Here is a 23,868-nt window from a genome sequence, read left to right on the forward strand (position 1 = left end):
ATTTGCAGCTTCCAAACAATTGCAGAACAAAATCTGTCCATCTCAACAAGTAAACAATAAATACGACGGAGAAAAGGGAGCTTTTATCCACCAGCAGACACAGAATCCTAGACGTGCGGGTTCTACACCAGGAGCTCCGTATGGACAGTTTAAGCAGGGAGGGACTGTCCTCGTGTTGGCATCGGTGTTCAGCAGATATAGGTCAAAGGTCAAGGGGCTGGGAGAAACTCAGTATGTAAATCCCTCAGAATTTCCACTTACCTGTGGATATTACAGTCTCAATAGGGAGGTGGGTGACCCGGAAGCATGCGTGCACGCAGTGTCGTGTTTGTGGGGTTAGTTTTAACCCTGCCAGGCAGACAGGACGTGGCACATCATCGCTGAAAGCACATTCCAACTAGAATCGAGATGACAGGACAATGTCAGGGCAGAAACAAACTCACGGCTCTCCTGAACGCTGACGAGCATCGTGTTCAGATGCGGAACGAGTTCATCCTCCATCCGCTCCACGCCGAGGACTCTGATGGTACAACGCGTGGCTCAGGTTGTCTGAATGGAAGAGCAACATCAGCACGACTCGAGGAGGCTTCAACCCACGGCTGGTTAGTGTATTAATATATTATTTATACATTGTACAAATTTGATAGTACATACTCAATAATATACACTCAATAGCACGTACTACATATAGCGTGTACATGATTTATGGATTTTAGAGCAAGTCTGCCTCCCCATCTTTCAACAGACTTGCTGGGGCCCGGGACCACATACCCGGTTGTCATTTGTACAGGAAGGTCTACAGCCACAGAGGGCGTTGCCATGGGAGCCCTCTTTGACTGGGCACACAAGTTAAATAAAACACCAAACATTTAATACATTTTCTCAAGTTTTATTTCGTGTGTTCGGATGTCTCATGAAATGAAATGAACGACATCTTTGAAGACATTTAATCCACCGGATTTGAGTGAAACTCGAGTCGAGACCCTGATCTGTCCGGGGACCAGAAATAGGGATTTGATGCAACGGTTCAGTGCTTGCGTGTGCGCTGGCCTCCGGCGCCTGCGGTGGTGACGTAGAACGGGGGCTGCTGCAGTTGCGTAGCCCGTCTCGGGTTATTCGTGTGAACTGTGGAGGGTTCTGCTGCCGGTCCGGTAGAGAGACAGAACAAAGTCCATGTTAGGATTATCATGTAGCAAAGAAACGAGATCTCCGTGGACGCTGAGAGCGGTCTCACCTGCTTGCTGCCTGTGGGGGTGTGGCCTGGTTTTGGTGAGAGGCGGGACCCCTCTGTTCTGGGGGCGGAGCGTGGGCACCTGGGACTGCACGTTGTTATGGAGATGAGTGTCTGATGTGCTGTCCAGGGGACGTAACCTCAAAGCTGCGGTCGCTTTGGCTTGAAGGACCTGCAGGTGAGAAGAGGAGGAAACTGTCAAATCAAATTTGTCCAAAACCCAATAAAACAACTGAACGAGGAGCGAAGCGCAGAATACTGACTGCATGACCGGTGACCTCGAAGGAGTGCGAGCGCCTCTTCTTGTGGTGAACCCCAAAGGCCACGTCTCGGGCCGTTTGGTTTTTGCTGGCGGCCTGGCGGTTACGTACCCGTGTCCAGGTTGCTAGCTGGCTGGGCGCCTCGACCGTGCAGCAGGACAGGTTGTCGTCTGAGGTGGCATGTCTGAGCTCAAGGCTTGGCTGCCTGCCCCGCGGCATTGGTAAACCCCTGGGGGGTCCCTCGATCTGTGAGAAGCTACTCTTCTGCTTCTTGTGGTCCAGGGGAGACGGGGGAGGCGGGAACCGCAGCGCGTCCTGCTCCATGGCTTTGGAGCGGAGACAGGCCGCTTTGACGGCGATGTTCTGGACTCCCTTTAGGATCTGCCGCTGCTCTGTGGAGACAGAGGACAAGACAAAAGGCTTAGCCCGTGAAGCTAACCCGGGCGTCCTGCACACAGACTCACCCCTTCGTGACGGGGGGGCGTCTGCCCCGGTCTCGCTGCTCTCTGGTGACGAGCCCAGGCGGCCGCTGACGCTGTGGCTGAGGTGGGTGTAGCTCAGAGAGCTTTCCGTGGTCGGGGGCTGGAGCCGCAAACACAAGATGCACAGTCGTCATTAGACCTTCACCGCTGAAGAGCTGCACCTTCATCACTGACGTCTCTCCAGACGACTGGATTATCACTTCAAGTTAGGAACATGATGTCATTGTATTTCTGCTGAGCTGAAGATTAAAAGATTAAAGTTTATGTTGGAACTTAAAAAATGGAAAACGTCAGCAGAAGGACAGCGACTGGACTGCCCGTGAGACATGTCCCTCACCTCTCTGTTGCCCCGCCCGTTAACGTGGATGGGCGGCGGCGTCATCACAGCCGGGTTTTTCATTTTTCTGGTGAGAGGACTATTTTTAAAGACTCTGTCATCGTCCCTGAGGCGGAGGAACAGACAGCATTAAACGGTTGCTCAAAGTCTAAACTGCAGACAGAAGAAGAAGAGGAGGAGGAAGATGTCCTTACAGGACAGGCTCAGGCAGAATGGGGGGGAAGGTTTGCCTGACTTGGCTCCGCCCGTTATCGGCGCACGTATTGCGGACGCTCTCCTGGTCGGAGTCCGTGTCCTGCATGCTGTCCTGACGCCGACTGCGAACGGCGATCTTGGGGAGAGAGCCCCCCTGGAAATAAGCGCACGGAATTAATGACGGCCAACTATACTCACCTAGGCCGCCTTATTAAACTCCTCCCACCTTGGCGGCGTGTCTGTTGGTCACCTTATCCAGCGCCATCCGTCTGTCCGCCCTCCTCTCATCCAGCTCCCTGGTGTAGGTCTCATAGAGCTGCTGGAGGTGTGGAGGAACAGGCAGACTATGGTCTGGAAGGACAAACGTACAGTTTAATACTACGGACAGGATCAGAGCGGAGGTCTGACGGTAAACAGATGCCCCCGCCCCCCGCCCCCGCCCCCACCCAATCTAAACCGGCTTCTAGGGAGCCGCGGTCATGATGCCGACTGACTCACTGTCGATGAGCCGTCTCTGCTGCTGAATGATCCCGTCACACAGGTGTCTGTGCTGCTTGAAGCGCCGCACCACGACGATCTTCTGCAGGATGACGTTGTCCTTCAGCATCTCCGCGTTGGTGATCTCCAGCTCGTGGAAGTTGCAGAGCAGGTCGAGGAGCTCGCGCTGCTGTTCCGAGCTCACCTGCTGGGGCAGCAGCTGCTCCAGGTGGCGGGTCCTGTTCCGAATCTCCAGAAATCTGCACTCGAGGGATGTCTTGGAAGATGAGTGGGAACAAGAATTAATCAAAAAGAAACTAACAGGAAAACGACCCCCCCCCCCCCCCCCCCCCCCCCGTTAAAAAAGAAAGAAAAAGATCTCACCTTCTTTTTGTGGATCTTTTTCTGTTTATCCATGAGCGTGTCCAGACTCTCTCTGGCCGACGCTCCTTCCTGGCTCTCTGGACAATCGAGGGCGTCTGAGTCCAGCTCACTTTCATCCTTCTTCACGCTTTCCTTCATGTTTTCTGCTCGCCACTTCTTCCTGCGCTTGTTCTGCTCCCAGCTGGGGGGACGGACAAGGACTCACGTCATCTTATTTGGAGCTGGAGCCAGGACGGGACGCGTGATCAAAGACGGACCGCTGTCAGGTAGAAACGCGTCGCACTCACTCGACAATGGTCAGCAGGTGTTTGGAAGTGTTGATCTCGACCTTCAGGTTTCGGTTTTCCAGCTCCTTCCTGATCTCCATCTGTTGGCGAACGGCGTCCGAGAGCTGCTTCCTCAACTTCTCCATCTCCTCCTGGCTCTGCTGCGTGGAGTGGGCCTGGACCTCCGCTGGAATAGCCGTGAACAGATCATTAGGAAACAGAGCGAGCCCATTGGTCGTCCACGCCGGGCGCCGCGTTACCCTGGACGTGGCGGATGTCGGCCCGATCTGCGTGACTGGTCTGATCTGCGATCTTCTTCTTGAGTCGCGCGTTCTCACAGCGCAGGTCAGAGATGATGTTGGTGTACTGAGTTATGTGGTGCGTCACGTTGACCATGTTCTTCCTCACCTGAGGCGGGAAGAAAACAACACTCTGGTATCTTGACACTGAACCCCCCCACCACCACCATGTGACTGAGTTCGTTCTGCTTCTGCCTGGGTGAACTCACCCGTGTCCGGATGTTTTTGGCACGTTCGGCATACGTCAGCGTGTTACGGGACTCCTCGAAGGCGGTGGAGGCGGGGCTAATGTGGGCTATCATTACGGTTCGGCTGTTGCCGCACAGCGAGTCCTGTCAGAAGCAAGAGGAACAACAATGGGACTCCAACGGCCGGATGAGGGAACGGCGCCGAGTAAACCTGCGACCTGCCGTACCTTCAGGAGGCGAGTCAGCTTGCTGTCTCGGAAGTTCACATACTTGGCGCCGTGCTTGTCACTCAGAGCGTTGATGCAGTTTCCTAAAGCCAGCAGGGACAGATTGATGTGGGCCCCCTCTTTCAAACGCTGGCCCCTGTTCTGGGTCTAACAGAACCAAAGACAGATGGAGGGTACGTTTAATGCCTTTTACTGCAGACGGCCAGTAGAGAATGAGGAAGATTCTACCTGGTTTGGTTTCATGGGAACGTTTTTGATGTTATTTATTGACTATTATTTGGAAGCACCAAAGATAGATGTCGTGTTGTGTTGTCTGAAGTGGACCTACGGGGGCCGGGACGTGCAAACGGCACTTACAAATCCCGAAACAAGACGATCTTACGGAAAGGGAACGTCTCAAATCCAGGTTTGACCCGGAAGTGAGCGGATCAGTTTTTGATGATGTTGATGATGAACAGCGTTTGTAAAAAGTGTTTCGCTTCTTGTTCATTTGTCGATGTGGTTTGCACGTCCCGGCCACCGTAGGACCAGACAGTTTCGGCTTTGTCTTTTGGACCGTTTGTCCGCTTCCTCTCCCGTCCAGGAGATGGCGCTGCCTCCTCAGTGGTGAAATCTGACCCTGTGGAGATCTCCAGGCTTTGCTCACTCATTAATGAACAACTTGTGGGCTTTTTTTTATCAGCACCGAGGCGCCGTTCCTTTCAAACAGTCTCCAGAGCACGTTTGTCTTGTGTCAGCTTCCCTTCAGGGACGGGGTTATTCCAAAAAGGAGGGAGGGTTAAGATGAGTGGAGTGAAGAGACGGATGTGAACCTGGTGTAGTGGGACAACTCTTGGTGATGGTTGGATGGAAGGGGTAGAATTAAGGAGCACAAATAAATCCATTGCACTTTTTCAGAACACTGTGTATTTGTCACTTTTTGTTTGTCCATGTTATATGTTCACTGCGGTGTGCACAGCCCTCTACGGCGGTAAGCAGGCAATAAAACTAATAAAATATGAATAGGCTAGCCTGCCAAGAGGGCAGGTGACGGTCACAATCACTATAAGAATAAAAATTGCATAGAACTCTAACAGTGACTGACGTCGTGTACGTTGTCACTGTTGAGCACGAATGCAGACAAGGTATAGAAAAAAGAAAAAAAAAAGATGAGTGGAGGCTGCTTAACCGTGGACTACAGTCAGTGTGAACTAATGTCTATGGCGAGGTGACAGACATTCACAGTTCTAAACTAAAATATTCCCATCACTATATCGTGACGTTATTTTTGGGCGCTTCAACTGTGAAAAGGTCGGTGTTTAACGGGGGCCGTAACGGCACACATTAAGAGGCTTTTATTAAAGTCTCCTGCGGTTTATGGGACGCTAAATCCTCCGGACTGCTGTCGAGACGCTCTGCCGAGCACCCCCCCCAGTGAGCAGACTTCAGCTCCGACACGTTCCTGAGCCAGAACCCTGGTAAGGCTAACACGCTACCAGATGAAGCGCCTGATCAACACACCTGCGCCGCTCGCTCTGAGCCCGCCAGGTCGATCATGAAGAGGCGTGCGAAGCGGACTTCCTGCTCGATGTCTCGGCACCGGTTCTGCTGCTTGACGGTCACCTGCAGCACGGCGTGGGAGCGAGATGACGTCTGATTGGCAGCCGTTGGCTCCTGGCTGCGCTCCTTGTTGCCCCTCTTCATCAGTTCCATGATCTGAGGACAAAGGTCGGAGTTCTCATGTGGGCCAGTGTTTTCATTGAGGGAAAAGAGAGAGAGTTTGTCGGGGGGGGGGCTTGTCTGACCGCTTGAGCGTTGATAGTAGACACCTCCGTGATGCCGGCCACCTGCACCACTCCTTTACCGTCTTCCCTCAGGTCCAGGAAACCAGACGACGGATTAAGCAGGTCCAGGATCATCTCGTTGTAGATCTAAAAGGGACAGAGGGAGGAATGTAAACCGGCGCTGGACCCGCCTGACAGCAGAACCGCCACCGAAGCAGCACACAGGTCTGGTGTCAGAGAACATCCGGAGGACACGAGTGGCTTTGAGTGGTCTGAAGCGGAACAAAATGAACCCCCACATATTATACCAATCGAAGGGAAATTGAAGGAACGTGAAACGACTGAATTTGTGAGGAAAGGTTGCAGAAGACGAGATCCGGACCTCCAGGTAGGACATGGAGATGCTGGACAGGACTTCGTCACTGGTTTTCTCTACGGCACGGAAGAGGTCGTTCAGCATCCGGACGCAGATGCCCGGCTCCTCGTCCGTCCCCAGCATGGTGTACGTCTTCCCACAACCTGAGAGCAGAGAGACCGAGATGAGGAGCGCGTTCGTTCAGACGCTGGAGGTCCTGCAAAACACGAACACACAACCTGTGGGTCCGTATGCAAACACAGTGGCGTTGTAGCCCGACATGAGGCCCTCGATCAGGCCTTTGGTCGTGGCTCGGTACACCTCCTCCTGCAAGGGGGGGGGGGGGGCAGAAGGAGACCAGTGTTTGGAGTAAAAAAAAACACAAAGACCTGTGTTTCCACATATCTGAGCGTCGATGTTTGACTGACTTGACTCGCCGATTCGTCCAACGCCACGTCGAACCTGAACGCCTTCTCCCTGTTGCGGTTGGCACGCAGGATGTTGGCCGCATCTTCCATTGGGTCCATAAGAACAATCATCTGTGATGAAGAGGAGGAAGAGGAAGACATGGGAAAAATAAAAAAAATACAGCCTGGCACAATTCTGCCGGAGTTTTATGGAGGCGGTCGTTTTGTTGTCATTTATAGAGTAAAAGAAACAAGCAGAAAACACCGGAGTGTCATTCGTCAGTGTCCCGAGTGGACGTCTGCCACACACAAGGTCACAGCGAAGGTCGCGTGTGTTCACCCAGCAGCATCCTGAGGAGGGGAAAACTTCCACCTGAGCCTGAACAGCAGGCAGCAAAAATATAAAGCTCAGAGCCGGAGCCGGGTCGAGCCCAGATTAAAAGGAAGCGGTACCGACCGCCGGCGCCACAGAGGACCCTTCAGATATCATCAAGTGGGGCAGCGGCGGGTTTGCCAGGATGCTCGGCTGATTGGTGGGGAGTCCTCTCCTCTCAGGCCTGTAAAGCTGAAGCACCCGGCTTGTTCGATGAGCCCCTCGACCAATGAGCCGCTCACTTTGATGCCCTTCATTTGAGATTCAAGAGGAGGGGGGGGGTTATTAAGGAAACACCACTTCCTCCTTGTCCTTCAGGTTTACTCCTTCATTGAGCTTCAGAGCGGTTTCTCACAGTTCCTGGAAGATTTTGGATTTTGCTATTCGTATCGATCAGATGAGGATGCGTTTCGTTTCGTTGCTGTTCGCCATCGATCGATGGAAGCACCAAACTCTGAGTGAAGTCAAACGTGCCAGATTCAGATTGACGACCGGACCTGCAGCGATGGAACGCAGAACCTCGAGGCCCGTGGGGTAAGCCACGGAGCGTGAGCATCATCTGCACGCGCTCTGGGTAACGGTGTGTGCACGGCGTCCGCTCACGCCCATGCACTCTGGGTAATCACAGAAGGCACCGGGTGTAGATGACGCCTCTGGTCCCATCTGTCGTCTTTCCTCAGCATCCACACACAGCAGCTGCTGTCTGACCCCGCGCCACTAAACCTTCTGATAAAGGTGTGAAACGATACGCTCGTGGTCAATATAAGACCAACCAGCGCTTCCGGGTTCTGGTTCCGTGACTCCACAGTGAACTCCAGGTAACCTTCGTGAGGCGAGGCTTTGCCAGCCGGGGTGCCCCGCCGCAGTCAAGCGGTCCTCGGAGATCCAATTAGGGCATCAGAGCGCGGCCGGACGCATCGGTCGGTCTGAGCCGTTCAGTGTTGACATCCAACGCAAGGAACGGCGCTCCCATGGAAACCGCCGTCCCCTCCTGTTGTCACGCAGTCGCATAGAAACGTGTCGCCATAAACACGTAGCAACGAGCAGAGCAGCATTCCAGATCCCCGCAACAAGTAGACCTGCGTGGCCGGTTCAGGATGGACCACCTGGACCAGGGGGGCATGAGGGGGGGGTGTCTAAAGGGGGTATTTTTGGCCTGGTTTGAAACCAGCAGGCCAGAAACCTGTAGGGCCGCTGAAGGGAAAGCAATTTCCTGGTCCACAACCTCTGAAAACCCGGTGCCAGTTTTAATCACGCCGTCTCTTTTTCACAACGGACGTCACAACGCAGCCGATCTCCATCTGTGTGCATCCATTAAACTCATTTAGCATGACCCCAAATGGTCTGAACATAAATTTACACGCCGTAGCTACGAAAGAAAGGGCTCTTAAAATATTCATACCCTCCAAGAGATCAGCCGGAGTCAAACAACAGCTTGCTCATGCAGGGACATGAAACCAATTAGTGTGATGGAGTCATTCAGATGTCATAAACAGCAGGGGGGGGGGGGGGGGGGCGATGACAACCCCCCCTGCCCCACGCCTTTCCCGTTGGGGTTGTTAAAGCAGCGGGGCGGACTCGGTACGCCATTTTACTGATAATATCGCCGTCATTTCCGCTGCAAATCCATAACTCAGAGCCCGGATGTGGAGCCGTTTCAGATGCCTGAAACATGTACGTGTATTTATTTTTACTGTGTGTGTGTGTGTGTACATGCACCTGTGTGGACGGCAGGCTTCTCTCTCATCCGTTGCTTTAGACGGGTCCAGACCCGTACAGCCATCGACCAAAGACGTTTAAGGCGACCTTTGAAGGTGACCTTTCAGAAAGGCAACCGAAGCTCTCCGAGGACACGACCGTGACCCTCCCTGCTACCTCATATCCTGTTTCAGGGGCTCCAGGTGATGTCGGATCGGGGCGACTATCTGATACGGGGCGACATGATAGCAGAGGCGTGTCTTGAGGTCACATAAGACGCCTGGCTGTGGATCAGTGTGTGTGTGTGTGTGTGTGGGACCGTCCGGTCCCAGAGCAGGCCTGAGGACCGGACGGCGCTCAGAACCCACACCTTCGGTTCCTTATTACCAAACAGCCTGATTGTGACCTTTTCACAGAGATGGAGGTCGTCGAGAGGGCTCGCATACGACACACGGAAATGTTTTACGTGCCAGGAAGGAGGCCGGAGCGGAGGGATGAGATGGAGAGGAGATCTAGACGAGGAAAGCTGAGGATGCTTTCCTCCGTGCGGTCGGACGTCTATTTGTGTCGACGTCCTAACGCACCGGTCTCTGTTGCCATGACTGCGATGGATACGGAGTTGTATTTCACTCTTATTCATTTCATTCCGCTCCTTTGTGAATATAAAGTGCTATCCTGTAGCACGGCGACGCTAACCTACGGCCGTTCCGTTTACCTCCCGCTTTGTGTCGGGAAGCATCAGGAGACACGACACACACAGCCGAGCGTTCTGAGACGCCTTCCTCTCCGGGCGGACTGCTACCGGCTTTGTTCTTGACTGCTAAATTCTGCCGAGCGCTTTTGACCTTGACAAACAAACCTGTTGACCTTCTCTCGCAGGGTTATGAAAAACTGCATCAAAAAGGCGTTTATGAGAGAAAGGTCATGCAGCAACACGGACAAACGAGAACTAAAAGGAGCTTCACCCCTCGCTGCGTTTCTGCGTCACAGACTGTAAGGACCAGCGTTAAAAACAACAACAACACAAAAACAAACAGTCCCCACGACGCTGTCTGCGTCACCATGGAGACGAAGACTCACTGTAAAGCACTCCCCACTGTGTGCTTCTGACAGGCGAGCCTGGCCAACGACGTGCTGAGGGTTAGCCTGCGGGCGGCTAACAGCTCCACTGCTAACCCAAGCTAACGAGTGCTACTGAAAGGGCCATTTAGCCAATACACTGATGCTAATGTAATCTAATTACGGGTATAAAACAAAACGTTCCGTGCGAGGTGTCAGTGTAAAACGTTTGATTAAAACATGCGTCATCTCCAAGGCAACATCCGCATCGAGAAAGAGACGAGACGGTCGTCTCATGCGTCTCATTCATGTCCTCCTGAGTTTAAGGAAGGATGACATCACCTCTCCTGGGCTAAAGCTCCAGGGGGGGGGGGGGGGGCAAGGGCGTGGCTTGACCCCTGGGGCTAAAGGCGGAGAGACGGAGAGCAGGTGGCCGGAGGTAAAACCCATCCAATCAGATCATCTCAGCCCGTCTGCTCTCTAGCAGGAAAGCCTGATCTGGGTTCTACCGCTGAGTCGGCAAAGTCAGCCGCCAGAAAGCGCTAATCTGTCTGAGCGCTAACATCCTAGCCATATGGTCATCACCGCCTCACAAACAACACAACAACCACACAAAAGTGTAGCACGGCGGCGTGCTGCTACGCACACGTCACCGTCCGGGTTCTGTTCAGGAGAAGAAGGGACAGAAGACAAACGTGGACTCCGTCCAGCTGGAGACGATAACAAGGCCCGGTTCTGTTCGCCGAGTCAGCACCACATCTCCCCGCTTTAATCTCCGGCGTGCACGAGCCTCGTTTTAACGACGTCACGGCAGGAAGTAGCGCCGACGTCGTCCTCAAGACTCGACGTGATTGAATTACTTCTTACAGGCAAACAAGTCAGCGCCGAGGATTATCCGTCTCAGCTAATCCCGTCCCTTCATTTCCTTACATTAACACCAATCAACTCGACCGTCTGCCGACCCCACGAGGGAGCAGTTTAAACGCCTACTGGACCGGGACCAGGACCAGGACCAGGACCAGGACACGCCCCCCCAGTGGCCGTCATAGCCCATTTACAAGGATAACGCCACAGGGAATCAGCAGAATGGATCCATCCCAAGCGTCTCAATCCCCCCCCCCCCCCATATTAGCTCACCTGGGTGTCCAGCCTGAACGCCACGGCGGCCGCCTCCTCCTCCCGCTCGGCCTTGCTGAGGGGGCGGATCCTCAAAGCCACCTGCAGGGGAAGAGGTGACTTTAATGAAGCGCCTTGATGACGCTGAGATGAACTCACCTCCTTCTCCAATAAATCAGGACGCGTGACAGAATTCCATCTACCTGCCCAGGTGGGACCGTAAAAAGGCTGCAAATATAAAACATAAAACACAAAGGAGAAAGTCTGGAGGGAGAAAGTGACCCTTCAGGTCATAGGTGGAGTTTGGGGGGGGCCAGGGGGGGCGCGTCTGAAAAATGGAATTGCATTCAGTTTTATAAAAAAAAAAAAAATCTTTTTTTTGGTTCAGTCTGTAAAAAATGCCGACATATTCTGGCGGCATTAATTGAATATGAGTTTAAATAAATAAAAATATAACCTGTCATTATTATGTTAACTCTGTCCGTAGTATGGAGAAAATGACTTTTTCTCTCCACCTGCAGAAGGAGAAGGGGGATAAACTCTGGGAAAAATGGGACCGTTATATCCTTAAAGACCTTTGTTGAATGACTTTATTTTGAACTGTACCTGATGTTTCTTATCATTTCTACAAATTGTACCATAATGACCTAGCCCTCACTAGTTCTGTGTTTTTTGTTGTATTTATGTAATATAAAATAATAAAAAATGTCAAAGTTGAAAAAAAAAGAAAGAAAGAAAGTGCGTCTGCAGGAACTGTAGCAGACAAACTTTCTGAAAGCCACACGTCTGCTGCTGAACAGAACAGATCCTATTTATGCAAGGTCATCGACATTGTGAGGCGACTGTCTAAACTCGGATTGCCATATCGTGGACGCAGGGAGGGACACGAGTCAGAATCACGATGACATTTTCTCGAGGTTTGTGACTTCTTCTCCAGGTACGACTCTGGTTCTAAAAACATGTAATCTAACTACTTTAATGCAACACAGTACGCCTACTCTCATTGTGTAGTCACTACGCCATGAGAATAAAGGCTTTTTATTCTATTCTATTCGAAAACGTGATAGATTAGGTGAACTCACATCAGTCCAAAATTCCCCCCCCCCCCCAGCACAAATGTCAAACTCCGCCCATGCTTCAGGTGGGTCGGCCGGGCTGCAGGTGATCCAGTGTTCGGCGCTCTTTATGACGTAAGGCCGCTTCTTTACGTGGGACACCTGTCGCAAAGGTGAGATACTCAACCCCCCCCCCCCCCCCCCCCCCCGCTCCTGGTCAGCAGACAGCAGCGCAACAACGGCTGTTTCTAACGAAGAGGAAGAGGAAGAGGAAGGGGAAGGGGAAGAGGAAGAGGAAGGGGAAGAGGAAGAGGAAGGAGGCGCGAACTCACGGTAAGCTGGTGGTCCTTTCCCTCCCCCGTTTCCTTCATGGTCACTTTCGGTCCGAGCCGACGCGCGTCAACAACAGCTGGGACACGGGGCCGGACTCCTCAGCGGGGGCACCTGCACGCCACCTCCTCCGAAGAGCCTCACGCGAACCCCGGTTCACGTCTCCGGTTCACGTCTCCGGTTAACGTCTCCGGTTGCCTCCGCAATAAAACGCGCTCACCCCGAGTTTCTGCCTCCGCTTTTTTGAGTCAGAGACAAGGAGACGTGGAGGTGACTCCAGCCCCGTCGCTCCTCCTCCTCCTCCCTCTCCTCCCTGTCGTTCTCCTCCGTCTCTCTCTCTCTCTTAATGAGCGTGCACGCGCGCGCCGGCGTTGCCCCTGGAGATGGAGCACCTGTCAACCTGCACAGGAAACCCAGAGGCAATGCTAGCTAGCTATATACAATGTTAGAGTACAAGTACAGTCAAACAGTAGCATGTATTACAGTACAAGTAGCATGTATTACAGTACAAGTACAGTCAAACAGTAGCATGTATTACAGTACAAGTACAGTCAAACATCCTGTCTCAGAGGAGCATTTCGAAAAAGCCATTGAGGTCTTGTTTCCGTTGAAAGTCCTTTGTACATAAATCATTGACATTTAACAATACCAATAAAATAAAAATAAATTAGTCCACAGATGCAAAATAACAATTAAAAAGACACCTTCATGAAATAGATGCCATTTTAACAAAATATCACGAGATAGAAACTATTTTTTTTTCTCTTCGTGTATTTCTTCTTTGTCCGGTTTTGTTTCCGTCACGAATTCACTGAAACTGTTTTTTTTTCCATCACGCAGAAATGTTTTGTACAGCTTCCGCTGAACATTTCTTAAAGGATACACTGACATCTGGTGGAGGGATTATGAATTACACTCCTAAATTATTAAAGCGCCATCTGTTTTCTGTTTTTTACACCTGTTAAAAACAAACAACTGCGCGTTTGCACGGACTGCATGAACTTTCAAACGGTACTCGATCATTTGCCAATATGAGGCTGCTCTGGATTATGACAGAGGAAACGAATAATAAGTACCGATAAGTGGGAAATTGAAAATGGTGCATGGTGAGTTCGCCAGTCTGTCGCCAACTGTGTTTGAGAAATTAGATTGAATTCACATGTGAGAAGAGACTACATTTTCATTATTTTTATTTTTATTAGTGAGTAATTATGCACACCCCATAAATGACGTCACAAGGTGGGAGGGGCCTAGGCTGTCGTTGCTGTTAACATCTGCTATGAGACTTTTGCTTTGATCTACTGAATCTATTAATGTTTTGTTTTGATGTATTGTAGTTCAAAGCCACCTACCTAAACCAACACCTATTCGCCACTATATAAGTGAGGAGGGTGAAGACTTTCGTGCATGTACAATGACTTCGTCTTCAGAAGAGAGAGAGGAAACCAGCCTGGAAAGGCAGTGCTGTGGAATTGTCGGAACAATTGTGTTCAAAATTCTGAAAGAACAAGTTGTTTTTGTCCCGAACACAGGGGACATTATACGGCAATTGACCAACATGCTCGCCGGCAAACTCCGCCAATTGAACGTGAGCACGCTCACGTTGAGTGCCCCGATTTGCCAGAAGCTCGCCAAGGCCGTCTGCAAAGACTTGTGCCGGCAGATGGGCAGCAATTGGACGGTGGGCCTGAATCTGTCCACACAGAAACAGTGGGTCTATGATATGATCATTGAGACGCTCTTAAAACATCTGGAGAGAAGGAACAGTATGTTTGTTCCTTTCTCCAGATGGATTTTGAGCATCTTAAGTAATCCATGGATCGTGGTCGTTGACGTGCCCGCTCATGAAACATTTGTTCATGGTTTTTCAATGTTTAACAAATTAAAAAAAAAACGTTGAAAAGCCAAGATCAATGACCGCCAGAGACCATGTCAACCGCATGGCGGAGTTCAAGTACTGGGGTCTTGTTCTCACAGGTGAGGGAAGGATGGAGCGGGAGATCGACAGACGGATCGGTGCAGCGTCTGCAGTGATGCGGACTCTGCACAGATTAGTCATGGTGAAGAGACCTGAGCCGAAAGGTGAAGCTCTCGATTTACCGGTCGACCTTCGTTCTCCTACCCTCACGGTCACGAGTTTTGGGTAGTGACCGAAAGAACAAGATCGCGGGTACAAGCGGCTGAAATGAGCTTCCTCCGTCGGGTGGCTGGGCTCTCCCTTAGAGACGGGGTGAGAAGCTCAGTCATCCGGGAGGAGCTCGGAGTAGAGCCCCGCTGCTCCTCCGCGTTGAGAGGAGCCAGGTGAGGTGGCTCGCTCGGGCATCTATTCAGGATGCCTCCCGAACGCCTCCCTGGTGATGTGTTCAGGGCACGTCCCACCGGGAGGAGACCACGGGGAAGACCCAGGACACGCTGGAGAGACCGTTTCTCGGCTGGCCTGAGAACGCCTCGGGATCCCCCCCGGAAGAGCTGGAGGAAGTGGCCGGGGGAGGGAAGTCTGGGCTTCCCTGCTTAGGCTGCTGCCCCCACGATCAATGATCAATGATCAGTCACCGCCAGAGACCATGTCCACCACATGGTCTCTGGCGAGAGACCAGGTCCCCTCAGTATCAGTGTCTACGTTTTGTAGAAAGTATTCACTGATACCACTGAAGAACTGAATCTAGTAGTATTTAGTGATACCCACAAGAGCATAAAGAGCATTGAGCGGCAGTGTGAAGAGAATAATGAAGCATTTCATCAAAGTCCTGAAGAACTTACCAGGCAGTTCATTTGTGTTGATGAAAATGAAAGGACCTCTGAGGAATGTCCAGGTGGTCCCAGTACTGTGAGCCCATTCCAGCTGAGACACCTGTAATCTCCTTCAAAAAGGAAACGGTTGGTCAAACAAGAAACGCACCACAAGCAGCATTACCTCAAGTCGCACCATCATCACCGGATGAGCAAGCCGCTTCCACCACAGTCAACACCAGGTGACATTATTTTAGCGTTTCACACAAAAAATCCCATTGAGATGGGGCTACAGTGGTCATTGATCCCAAGATGGTTGACATATGGCCTCTCTAGAGACCATGTCCCTCAGGAATATCAGTGTCTACTTGCTACAAAAAGAATCGCTTGACGGCAAAAAAGATCCCTCTGGGCCCAACCCAATGTGGCCCAGAGGGATCTGGACCAAGCCCAGCGAGCCTTCGGTCAAATGAAGACACGACTTTTGGCCTATTGGGTGGACAAAAAGAGTGATTTGACGGTGTTTATCTGGGAATAATGAGCATTTCCCACAATATTTGCGATTAATAAATTGATTAATGGTATTGTCGCACATCTTGGTACATTTTTTTATAACATGCTTCACAAGACAACGGAATAAACGTAGATATGAAAATGATATCTTTATGGAACTCAACTCTTGAATTTTGCAGCTTCCAAACAATTGCAGAACAAAATCCGTCCATCTCAACAAATAAACAATAAATACGACGGAGAAAAGAGAGCTTTTATCCACCAGCAGACACAGAATCCTAGACGTGCGGGTTCTACACCAGGAGCTCCGTACGGACAGTTTAAAATAGTAAACAAGACACGTGCATATATAAAACCTGCTAGGAAAGAAGGCAGAGGAACACAGAGGGGTTGGGAAAGATGGGGGGGGGGGGGGTTAACTTTGGTAACCAGAGAGATAAAGAAAACTAATAACTACCCTAACCCGTTCAGCCCATTAACACATTAAATGCTATTTTTAAATAATAAGTGTAAAATTGCCGATTCCACGCTGACTTGGACCGAACCGATGATCCATATTGGTCGGTGAGTTTCACATCCGTCTTTGGACAAGGTGAGCCTTTCCCCCGTTTTTTTCCTTTTTAAAAAGGTGTAGAGTTTCTTCTTCCACTCTCTCTAAGATGCTGAACTGTTCCCTAAATTGGACTCGATGAGCTCACTCCCAGCGTCATATCTGCAGAGTCCCATAGTCTCAATCCACGATGGTTCTCTGGACCCGGTCCTGTCAAACGGGCCCGACTGCAGTGAGGCCGCTGGAAACAGTCTCGTATCCTACCGAAACCAGAGTCAGGACGTTATTCTCCCCGTCATCCGGCTTGCCTTGCGGCGCATGCGTCTCTGCGGGACACGCGGCTTCCTGCCATTTCTTCTTGCCTCTTCCTCGCCCTCTGCCTTTCAGAATGACCTTCCCCTGTTCGTCCACCCCTCCAGAACCCTTGTGAAACTTCTCGTCGTCGGCCGGGTGGGTTTTGCGGTGACGTCTGCGTATGCGGCGCTTTGGCGGACCGGAGTCAGGCGGGTCTGACGCCGCCGCGCCAGACAGGATCCGAATCTGCTGATCGATTACCGTGACGACCATGTCCAGCGCGATGCCCAGCATTCCCAGTCCCAGACCGTGGGTGACGTTGTCGAACGCGCCGCTGTTGACTGGGTCCTTGAAACATTTTCGCATGTCTTCCAGGTGATTCCTGAGAGAATAAAAAACAAAAAAAAAAACAAAAAAAAGACTTATCCAAAGTTCAAAGGTCGCGCGATGCAACAAGAACAACCAGCAGCATACTTAGTTTCAATAATTTTGGACCAGTGCTGAACTGTATTCATCTCCGGGATGAGCTGCTTGGCCATGTTGCCGTAGTCGATGTAGTCGTGGGCGAAATCCTTCATGTCCTCACACAAGGTGCCGGTGTCGCCTAAAGACGCGCGCAAAAAAGAAAACACAGCTGAGTTCCACGCTGGAGTATTTCAACGCCACGTAAACGCGCAGCAGCAGCCCGGCCCACCTTCCGTGAGTTTGGAGAAGGACGACGACACGGAGGTGGTCGTGCTCGGCATGAGGCCCAACACACTCAGCGACTCCAGGAGGGTCTTCTTGCTGGCCGGGCCCCTGCTGACCCGAGTGTAGGCAGCCAGAGAGCGCAGCGACATCTTCTCCGGGGCCTCCAGGCGGCGTTTGATTTCATCGTACGAGATGAGATGCTTTCCTAAAATGCAGCAGGGCAGGGCGGGGGGGGGGGGGGGGGGGGGCACAGGGTGAAACGGATTCAGCAGTTCCGGTATCTGGACGTAACTTTCGGCAATTTATTTGGGCTTAGTGGGCTAAATTAATAAAAAAAACAAAAACAGAATATTAAAAAAAGCAAATCGATAAATGTGTCGTCTTTACACAACTGGCCAACTTACGAGCCTTTGATCCTTTCATGTTGGGATCCAGGAGCGACGACACCTCGGCGAAAGGCATTTGGGTGGTGGACTGTGGGCCTGTGCTGGGACTTAGTGCCTGCAGGTCCTGGTTCTGGGGCACAACCTGAGTCTGGAGTGGGGCAGCAATCTGCATCAGAGGATGAATAAGAGGCTGCAGGGTGTGCATTTCCACCTGGTTCTGGTCCAGCTGAGCCTGGCCTTGCGCTTGAGGGATGATCATGGCGTTTTCAGGCAAACCCTGCAGCCCCACGCCTCCGGGTCCCGCGCTGCCCGTTTGCTCCGAAGACACTTGAAAAATACTCATTACTGGTTTCACCAGAGTGAAAACCATGTTTCCCTGGGCATCCAGACCCATCATCCGAGTAGACGGGTCCATCGTCACTAAATAAATCTCAAGAGGCTGATGTACCCGCCCCCGAGAGGTACATCTAGCGATGGAGCGTCGTCCTCTGCCCCCCAACAGAAGGAATCACCAGCCAACTGGAAACATTCAAACATCGAGCGGATTCCAGGCTGATCAGGACAAAACCGGAACAGATGTTAACTGTGGATAAACAAAAAAAACAAAAGAAAAGGGATTGGTTCGTCTTTAAACTGCTTTATTTTAAAGTTATTATTTACCTGTTGTTCACAACAAGCTTTTAAATAGAGCGTGCGATGACGTCAGAGTTTGCCTTACGTCACTTACATAGCAATAACTTGTTATGTTTTGTCCTGCTTTACAGAACGACCGGACGCAGCCGGGGATGCGCCTTTGCTCTGTGCGTCATGGCGCCACTTAAAAGTGAACTTTTTCACCATTAACACCACAGACGACGCTTCCGTCTCCATGAACGTTTTCACAGCCGCGCTAACATTTTGAATCGTGATATCGTTGACAAACTAACTATGGAGCGACCGCCGGAGGTTTTTAAACGCGCTAACAATACCCCCCTCGCTAACATTCATCATGGCTGCCGGGCCGGGCTGCTGCTCGCTCTTTCTGCAACGTTTAACCGGGCCTGAAGCACCGCACCACCGGGGTGAACGGAGCGGACCAAATGACGCCGCTACTCGTGACGGCTTCGGCTTGTCCCACTCACCGAACTGCGGTCTGGGGCTCCCCTATAATGATACTGATCCTGGAACGGTCAGCCACGAAGCCAGCGGCATTTTTTCTCCTTCTCTGCTGCTGCTTCGGCGGGTTGCAAATCAGCTACGCGCTCATTGCCGCGCGAGAGCGACGATCCCGTCGCTCATTGGTCAATCGAGACGTCAATCAGGTACCTTTAGGGTTCTCATTGGGCGTGCGCGCTGTCACTACAATACAGGAGGCGGTACTTCCGCTTTCGGTCTATCGCAATACAACCCCATGAAATTCTGCACTTTAATAATCCCAGAGGTAAATTATATCAGCAACAAAGATCCACTCAAGTCATAATTACTAAATTAGCAGTATGCACACAGTGCATTAATATATAAAAACAACAATATTAAGAAATATATATATATTAACAAAACAATTGATGGTTACAATGGCTGGATTTGACTTGATCCAGCCAAAACAAATTGGCCATGAATTAAAAGCCACTTTTGCAGTTGTGTCCTTTCATTTTATGAGCTAATTTTATTCTGATATGGAGCCATTCGTATTCCATCTATGAACAGAATGTTTAACTGTACTTGTACTGATCTACACATGCTACTGTTTGACTGTACTTGTACTGATCTACACATGCTACTGTTTGACTGTACTTGTACTGTAATACATGCTACTGTTTGACTGTACTTGTACTGATCTACACATGCTACTGTTTGACTGTACTTGTACTGTAATACATGCTACTGTTTGACTGTACCTGTACTCTAACATTCTATCTAATACATATATTCATCATCATCATCAATGTTTCTCCTGCAAAGAAATTGCCCGATGCATGACCTATGCATTTATTTTTCTGCTGTAACGGGCCGAGGACAACCCAAAAAGACATGGGGAGAAAATGCACATTCCTGTTCGGGCTGGGAATCTAACCCACGACCTTCTTGCTGTGAGACAGCAGCGCTTACCTCTACGCCACTACAACCTGACCGTGTTGTTCATCTTAAATCATCATGAGACTTCTTAAATGAACAAATGAGCTTGCGCTCTAACTTTAATGTCGCAGTCTCTATTACTATTCCTCGTGCTCCATCCTTATTCCTTAATGATCTTGTGCCCTCTGCTGGTCACATAGTATATCGTATTTGTTATGTGTTGCTTATTATCATCTGACTTTCATGTTTCTCGGTGTTGGGCATTGACAGTGCAAGTGTTTAAGTGACTTCATTGAAAACAAACATCTAGAGAAGGCTAAAAACATAATTAACAATCGTTTTACAAAAGGATATTTTCATTACGTGTTGCCAATGTTCGGTGGGATAGGCTCCACCCCCTCTCTGTGACCCTAAACAGGATAAACTAAAGAAAATAGCATAGTTTTGTTCTGTACGTAGGTCACAATTTGTATTTATTTTTTATTCAGAATTAATGCATCTTTCTTATTGCACCTTTTCAAATACACTTAGGACTTGAATAACGTATTTCTGCTGAATTGCTGAACATGTGGTGATGCAATAAAGCATATGTCAATTTTAGACCCCAGTGTGTGAGTAAATGTGTCTGCATTTAATCAAATAAGTCAAATAAAGTGAGCAAAACTTTTGTCAGGGGAAGTTCTTTGTTTGTAATGAACAATGTGGCAGTTTGCACTTTTGTACCTTCTTATTTTAAGCCCTGGAAAAAGGAGTATCGCACACATTTCAAGGCGAAACTGAGTGGTTGAGTGATTATGTGCTAAGGAGGCGCGTGTGTCTGTTGTTGTGGAAGTACTCTCTCTCTCTCTCTCTCTCTCTAAAGCGCTTTACCACTTTCAGGCAACATGAAACGGGCCATCCTCCACTCCGCTCCTCCTCTCACCACTTCTCTCCTCTGGATAAAAACACTTTTCTGAATTTCAAGCCATGCACCGCCTGAGAGCATGAATTTAAGAATCAATAGGACACGATCCACGATCCTCATTCGGAACAGGACAAACTGGGCTGAATAAGGCAGCAAGGAGAAGGATACGTCAAAGGTGGAATAGAGACAACAGACTTTGGACGGGTGAATCTTGAGTTTTTAACAGAAGAGTGGGGAGAAAAAAAGCAGAGATAAAAGATCAAAGAGGAACCTCACATGCACCACTTGTGATTTCTCCATTTTATCTCTCTTTCTCCTGATATGAGTCGCCTGTTGGCCCTGGCCCTAACCTATCTGGCCCACTTGGTGGCCCTGGCTATGAGTTCAGAGCGGCAGCAGCACCATGTGCAGCATGGCCGCTGTAGCTATACTTTCATCCTCCCTGAGGCGGCGCACTGCCACCCTTTAAATGACTTCCAGGTCACCAACAGCCTCCAGAGGGACTCGCCACCTGATGTCCAACCGGATAAAACTCAACCTAAACTCGGCAGGGTCCAAAAGGAGAGGACTTCCTGGCAGGAAAGGAAGCTGGAGAGTCTGGAGAGCGCTATGGAGAATAACACCCTATGGTTGCAGAAGGTACGGTGCCTGTATTGCTCACTTTCCCTCTCCAACTATCTGTCCTTTTCTTTGTATGACATATTTTCACTTGCAGGCATGCAAAAGGCTGAAGGGTGTGAAAAAAAAAGTAGTATTCTGAATCAGTCTCACCCCAAGGGGGATACAACTTCATGAAACCTGAAGGCTGTTCATTGCCCTTAGCTGCCAAAAGGTTGCACTCAACCTCATGATGAAGCTAAAGGGAAAACAAAGGGATCAACGCAGTAACTTACATTTACAGCATTAGGTATCAGAATATTTTAATATTCTTTTAGAGACTATCAATTAAGCCACTTTTTAATGTGTACCCCCCTATGCCTCCATAAAATAAATGCACCTTCCAAAGTCAGCCGAATGGGCATCAGTCCATCATTATCTGTTGCAAGAGAACCCAGCAGATACGTTCCACTTCTCTTCTCTTGCTATAATTGAGTCCACAGGCTCAACAATTAGATATTGCCTCTGGTGATTTTCTCATATGAGATCTGTACACAGCAAGATTTATCTCGCTGCATGCTGTAGGATGTGACACAGCTGCAGTGAATGTGAATGTGAATCTATTAAGAGCTCTGCAATACAGAAAGCTTTATTATAGGAACCCCTTGGACAGGCTTCAGCACATGGGGCTGATTATGATGCGGGGATCTTTGGTAGTGCTGCATTTGGTTTTCATTTATTTGGTAATCTCTTAATAACTTTTGTGCTGATCATATTTATTATGGTCTCTGAGTTTTCTTGTAGCAGAATAAGGGTAAAAAGAATAACAGACCAAGAGGAACAGGGATCATTTGAATGAATGAGGACATTGGTGATCAAGATCAGGAGGAAGAAAGAAACAGAGAAACATTACAAGAAGACAAACAATTTATTTGATTAATTTCCATTTCATTGCTTAGTTCACTATTTTATACAAACAAAAAAGCTGCGTTACCACATCCCATTCCACTGATATGTGAAATTGTATTAAAACAAATACAAACCAATTGTACTTCTACGCTTTGATTTCTTTCTTAACTGTAATGAAATTTTCCAATTGTAGTTTTACCAGCAATGTGTGATATTTCTACAGAATCACAAAGTCATAAATGTTGCTCGATATTCTGCTTTATTGCCATATGCAAGTATTTGCCCACTCAACATTGAACCAAATGCCATTGTTCACCACGGGAGAAGCTGAATAATTTTGAATTTGATAACATTCACACAAAGTCAGCATATTCATATGAAAAGCTATTCAGAAGCATGAAGGATTCCACTTCATATTCCTCCTGTAATATATGGCGGATTTCACTATTTTCCGACATTCAGTGCATTTTTACTGTCGTTTAAGTGTTGTGCAGATAGATGGCTGGACATGGGTGGTGAGGAACTGCAAACACCCTCAGGATGCTAAAACTTAAAAAGAGCTGGTATTCTGGTATTCTGGATAGTATTCTCAGAGTTTCCATTTTTTTCCCTACAGCTGGAGACCTTCATCCAAGAAAATGTACGCTCTGGGATGGAGGAAATGAAGAGGAATGTAGTGCACACCCACACAGCTGCCATCCTACAGATGGGAACCAACCTCCTCAGCCAATCAGCCGAGCAAACCCGCAAACTGTCAGACGTTGAGACCCAGGTGAGTCAATCAGACGGCATTCGAGCCAGTCTGAGATAACTTGTCTGCAGCCAGGCTAAATAAACAACCGTGGGCCTCTCTCCCATGCAAAAACAAATGATGTCACTTGCAAAGCACTTAATGAATATATATATGCTGGGACATCCTGAGAAAATACACCTAGGACAGGACAAATAAGGATTTTAAACAACTTTCATCTGGCTTTGATTGACGTAATAAGTTGAGATACATGTCTGACCAGCCAATTAAAACATAAAGCTCAGATGTGTCTTCAATCACGCCACAGAGCTGTTGATGCAGGTTTGCTTGTTTTAGTCCTTGTGCTTTCTTTTTCCCTTTTCAAAGCAGACATGAAAGCTCACCTAGTTCATAAATCTGACCCATGTTTTGTTTAATCTGTGCCTTGTATGAGATGAGTACCACTACCGTTTCCAGTGTGAGATCAAAGACTTAGCATTATGAGCCTTATGGCGTGCTGAGTGACCGCCAACTATGCTTGACTGTATTTAGCTGATTGGTGCACTTTGAATCACAGATTAACCCCATTTCTTCCTACATGCACAACATGTGATACAGCTATTATAATCAATCTATAGGTGTTGAACCAGACGAGCCGCCTGGAGATCCAGCTGCTCGAGTACTCGCTCTTCACAAACCAGCTGGAGAAACATATTCTCCTGCAGACCCAGGAGGTATCACGCCTCAGTGATAGAAACAGGTGAACCCATACTCAGTGGTTTTTACTGTACCAAGCTACTTTTAAAGACTTGACAAGGGCCTCTTTTCCATCCTCATCCATGACAAGGGCGAGTCCCTTAGATGATTTCATCTTCACAGACATCACCCGGCAGTCATTAACTGTTCATACCAAAATTATTTTGTTTTTGGCTTTAGTTACAGTTGGTAGCAATATTTTTATTTTCCTCACTGCAGCTTTTCTTTTACTAGCACCATATGAGCCCGGAT

General features: G+C 49.4%; 3 protein-coding genes across 3 annotated transcripts; 1 reads left to right on the forward strand and 2 right to left on the reverse strand.

Annotated features, from left to right (window-relative positions):
• Positions 1-1,027: 1,027 nt before the first annotated feature.
• Positions 1,028-12,543, reverse strand: kif19 (kinesin family member 19). The gene is made up of 20 exons (XM_068759850.1): positions 12,505-12,543; positions 11,139-11,219; positions 6,893-7,003; positions 6,704-6,791; positions 6,492-6,628; positions 6,131-6,256; positions 5,847-6,041; positions 4,347-4,493; positions 4,141-4,263; positions 3,893-4,040; positions 3,654-3,819; positions 3,367-3,547; positions 3,004-3,259; positions 2,732-2,856; positions 2,505-2,659; positions 2,312-2,416; positions 1,956-2,080; positions 1,495-1,883; positions 1,243-1,403; positions 1,028-1,157 (listed from the first exon to the last, which is right to left on the reverse strand). The coding sequence occupies exons 1-20, from the start codon at positions 12,541-12,543 to the stop codon at positions 1,028-1,030; spliced, it is 2,988 nt and encodes a 995-aa protein (XP_068615951.1).
• Positions 12,544-15,826: 3,283 nt separating this feature from the next.
• LOC137916893 (uncharacterized) lies at positions 15,827-17,428 on the reverse strand. The gene is made up of 3 exons (XM_068759851.1): positions 17,284-17,428; positions 17,064-17,193; positions 15,827-16,971 (listed from the first exon to the last, which is right to left on the reverse strand). Exons 1-3 carry the CDS (start codon positions 17,426-17,428, stop codon positions 16,509-16,511), a joined length of 738 nt encoding a protein of 245 aa, XP_068615952.1. The 3' UTR covers positions 15,827-16,508.
• Positions 17,429-20,899: 3,471 nt separating this feature from the next.
• Positions 20,900-23,620, forward strand: LOC137916891 (angiopoietin-2-like; the record flags this gene model as incomplete). Its single annotated transcript, XM_068759849.1, has 3 exons — positions 20,900-21,263; positions 22,747-22,902; positions 23,499-23,620. Coding segments are annotated over exons 1-3 (596 nt in total), but the record flags the coding sequence as incomplete, so codon positions are not given.
• Positions 23,621-23,868: the final 248 nt, after the last annotated feature.

The sequence above is a fragment of the Brachionichthys hirsutus genome, unplaced genomic scaffold, assembly GCF_040956055.1.
Source record: "Brachionichthys hirsutus isolate HB-005 unplaced genomic scaffold, CSIRO-AGI_Bhir_v1 contig_520, whole genome shotgun sequence".
NCBI classification, from domain to species: domain Eukaryota; kingdom Metazoa; phylum Chordata; class Actinopteri; order Lophiiformes; family Brachionichthyidae; genus Brachionichthys; species Brachionichthys hirsutus.

What these genes read in the sequence shown, in the direction of transcription:
- kif19 (XM_068759850.1), bottom strand. Translation starts at nt 12,543, where the DNA reads ATGAAGGAAACGGGGGAGGGAAAGGACCACCAGCTTACC. An exon ending in GTTTGCATACGGACCCACAG is followed by an intron (nt 6,629 to 6,703) that starts GTTGTGTGTTCG and finishes CTCTGCTCTCAG; the next exon opens with GTTGTGGGAAGACGTACACC. An exon ending in GCTCAGAGCGAGCGGCGCAG is followed by an intron (nt 4,494 to 5,846) that starts GTGTGTTGATCA and finishes TGGTTCTGTTAG; the next exon opens with ACCCAGAACAGGGGCCAGCG.
- LOC137916893 (XM_068759851.1), bottom strand. Translation starts at nt 17,428, where the DNA reads ATGTCGCTGCGCTCTCTGGCTGCCTACACTCGGGTCAGCAGGGGCCCG. An exon ending in CTTCTCCAAACTCACGGAAG is followed by an intron (nt 17,194 to 17,283) that starts GTGGGCCGGGCT and finishes GCGCGTCTTTAG; the next exon opens with GCGACACCGGCACCTTGTGT. An exon ending in TCCAAAATTATTGAAACTAA is followed by an intron (nt 16,972 to 17,063) that starts GTATGCTGCTGG and finishes TTATTCTCTCAG; the next exon opens with GAATCACCTGGAAGACATGC.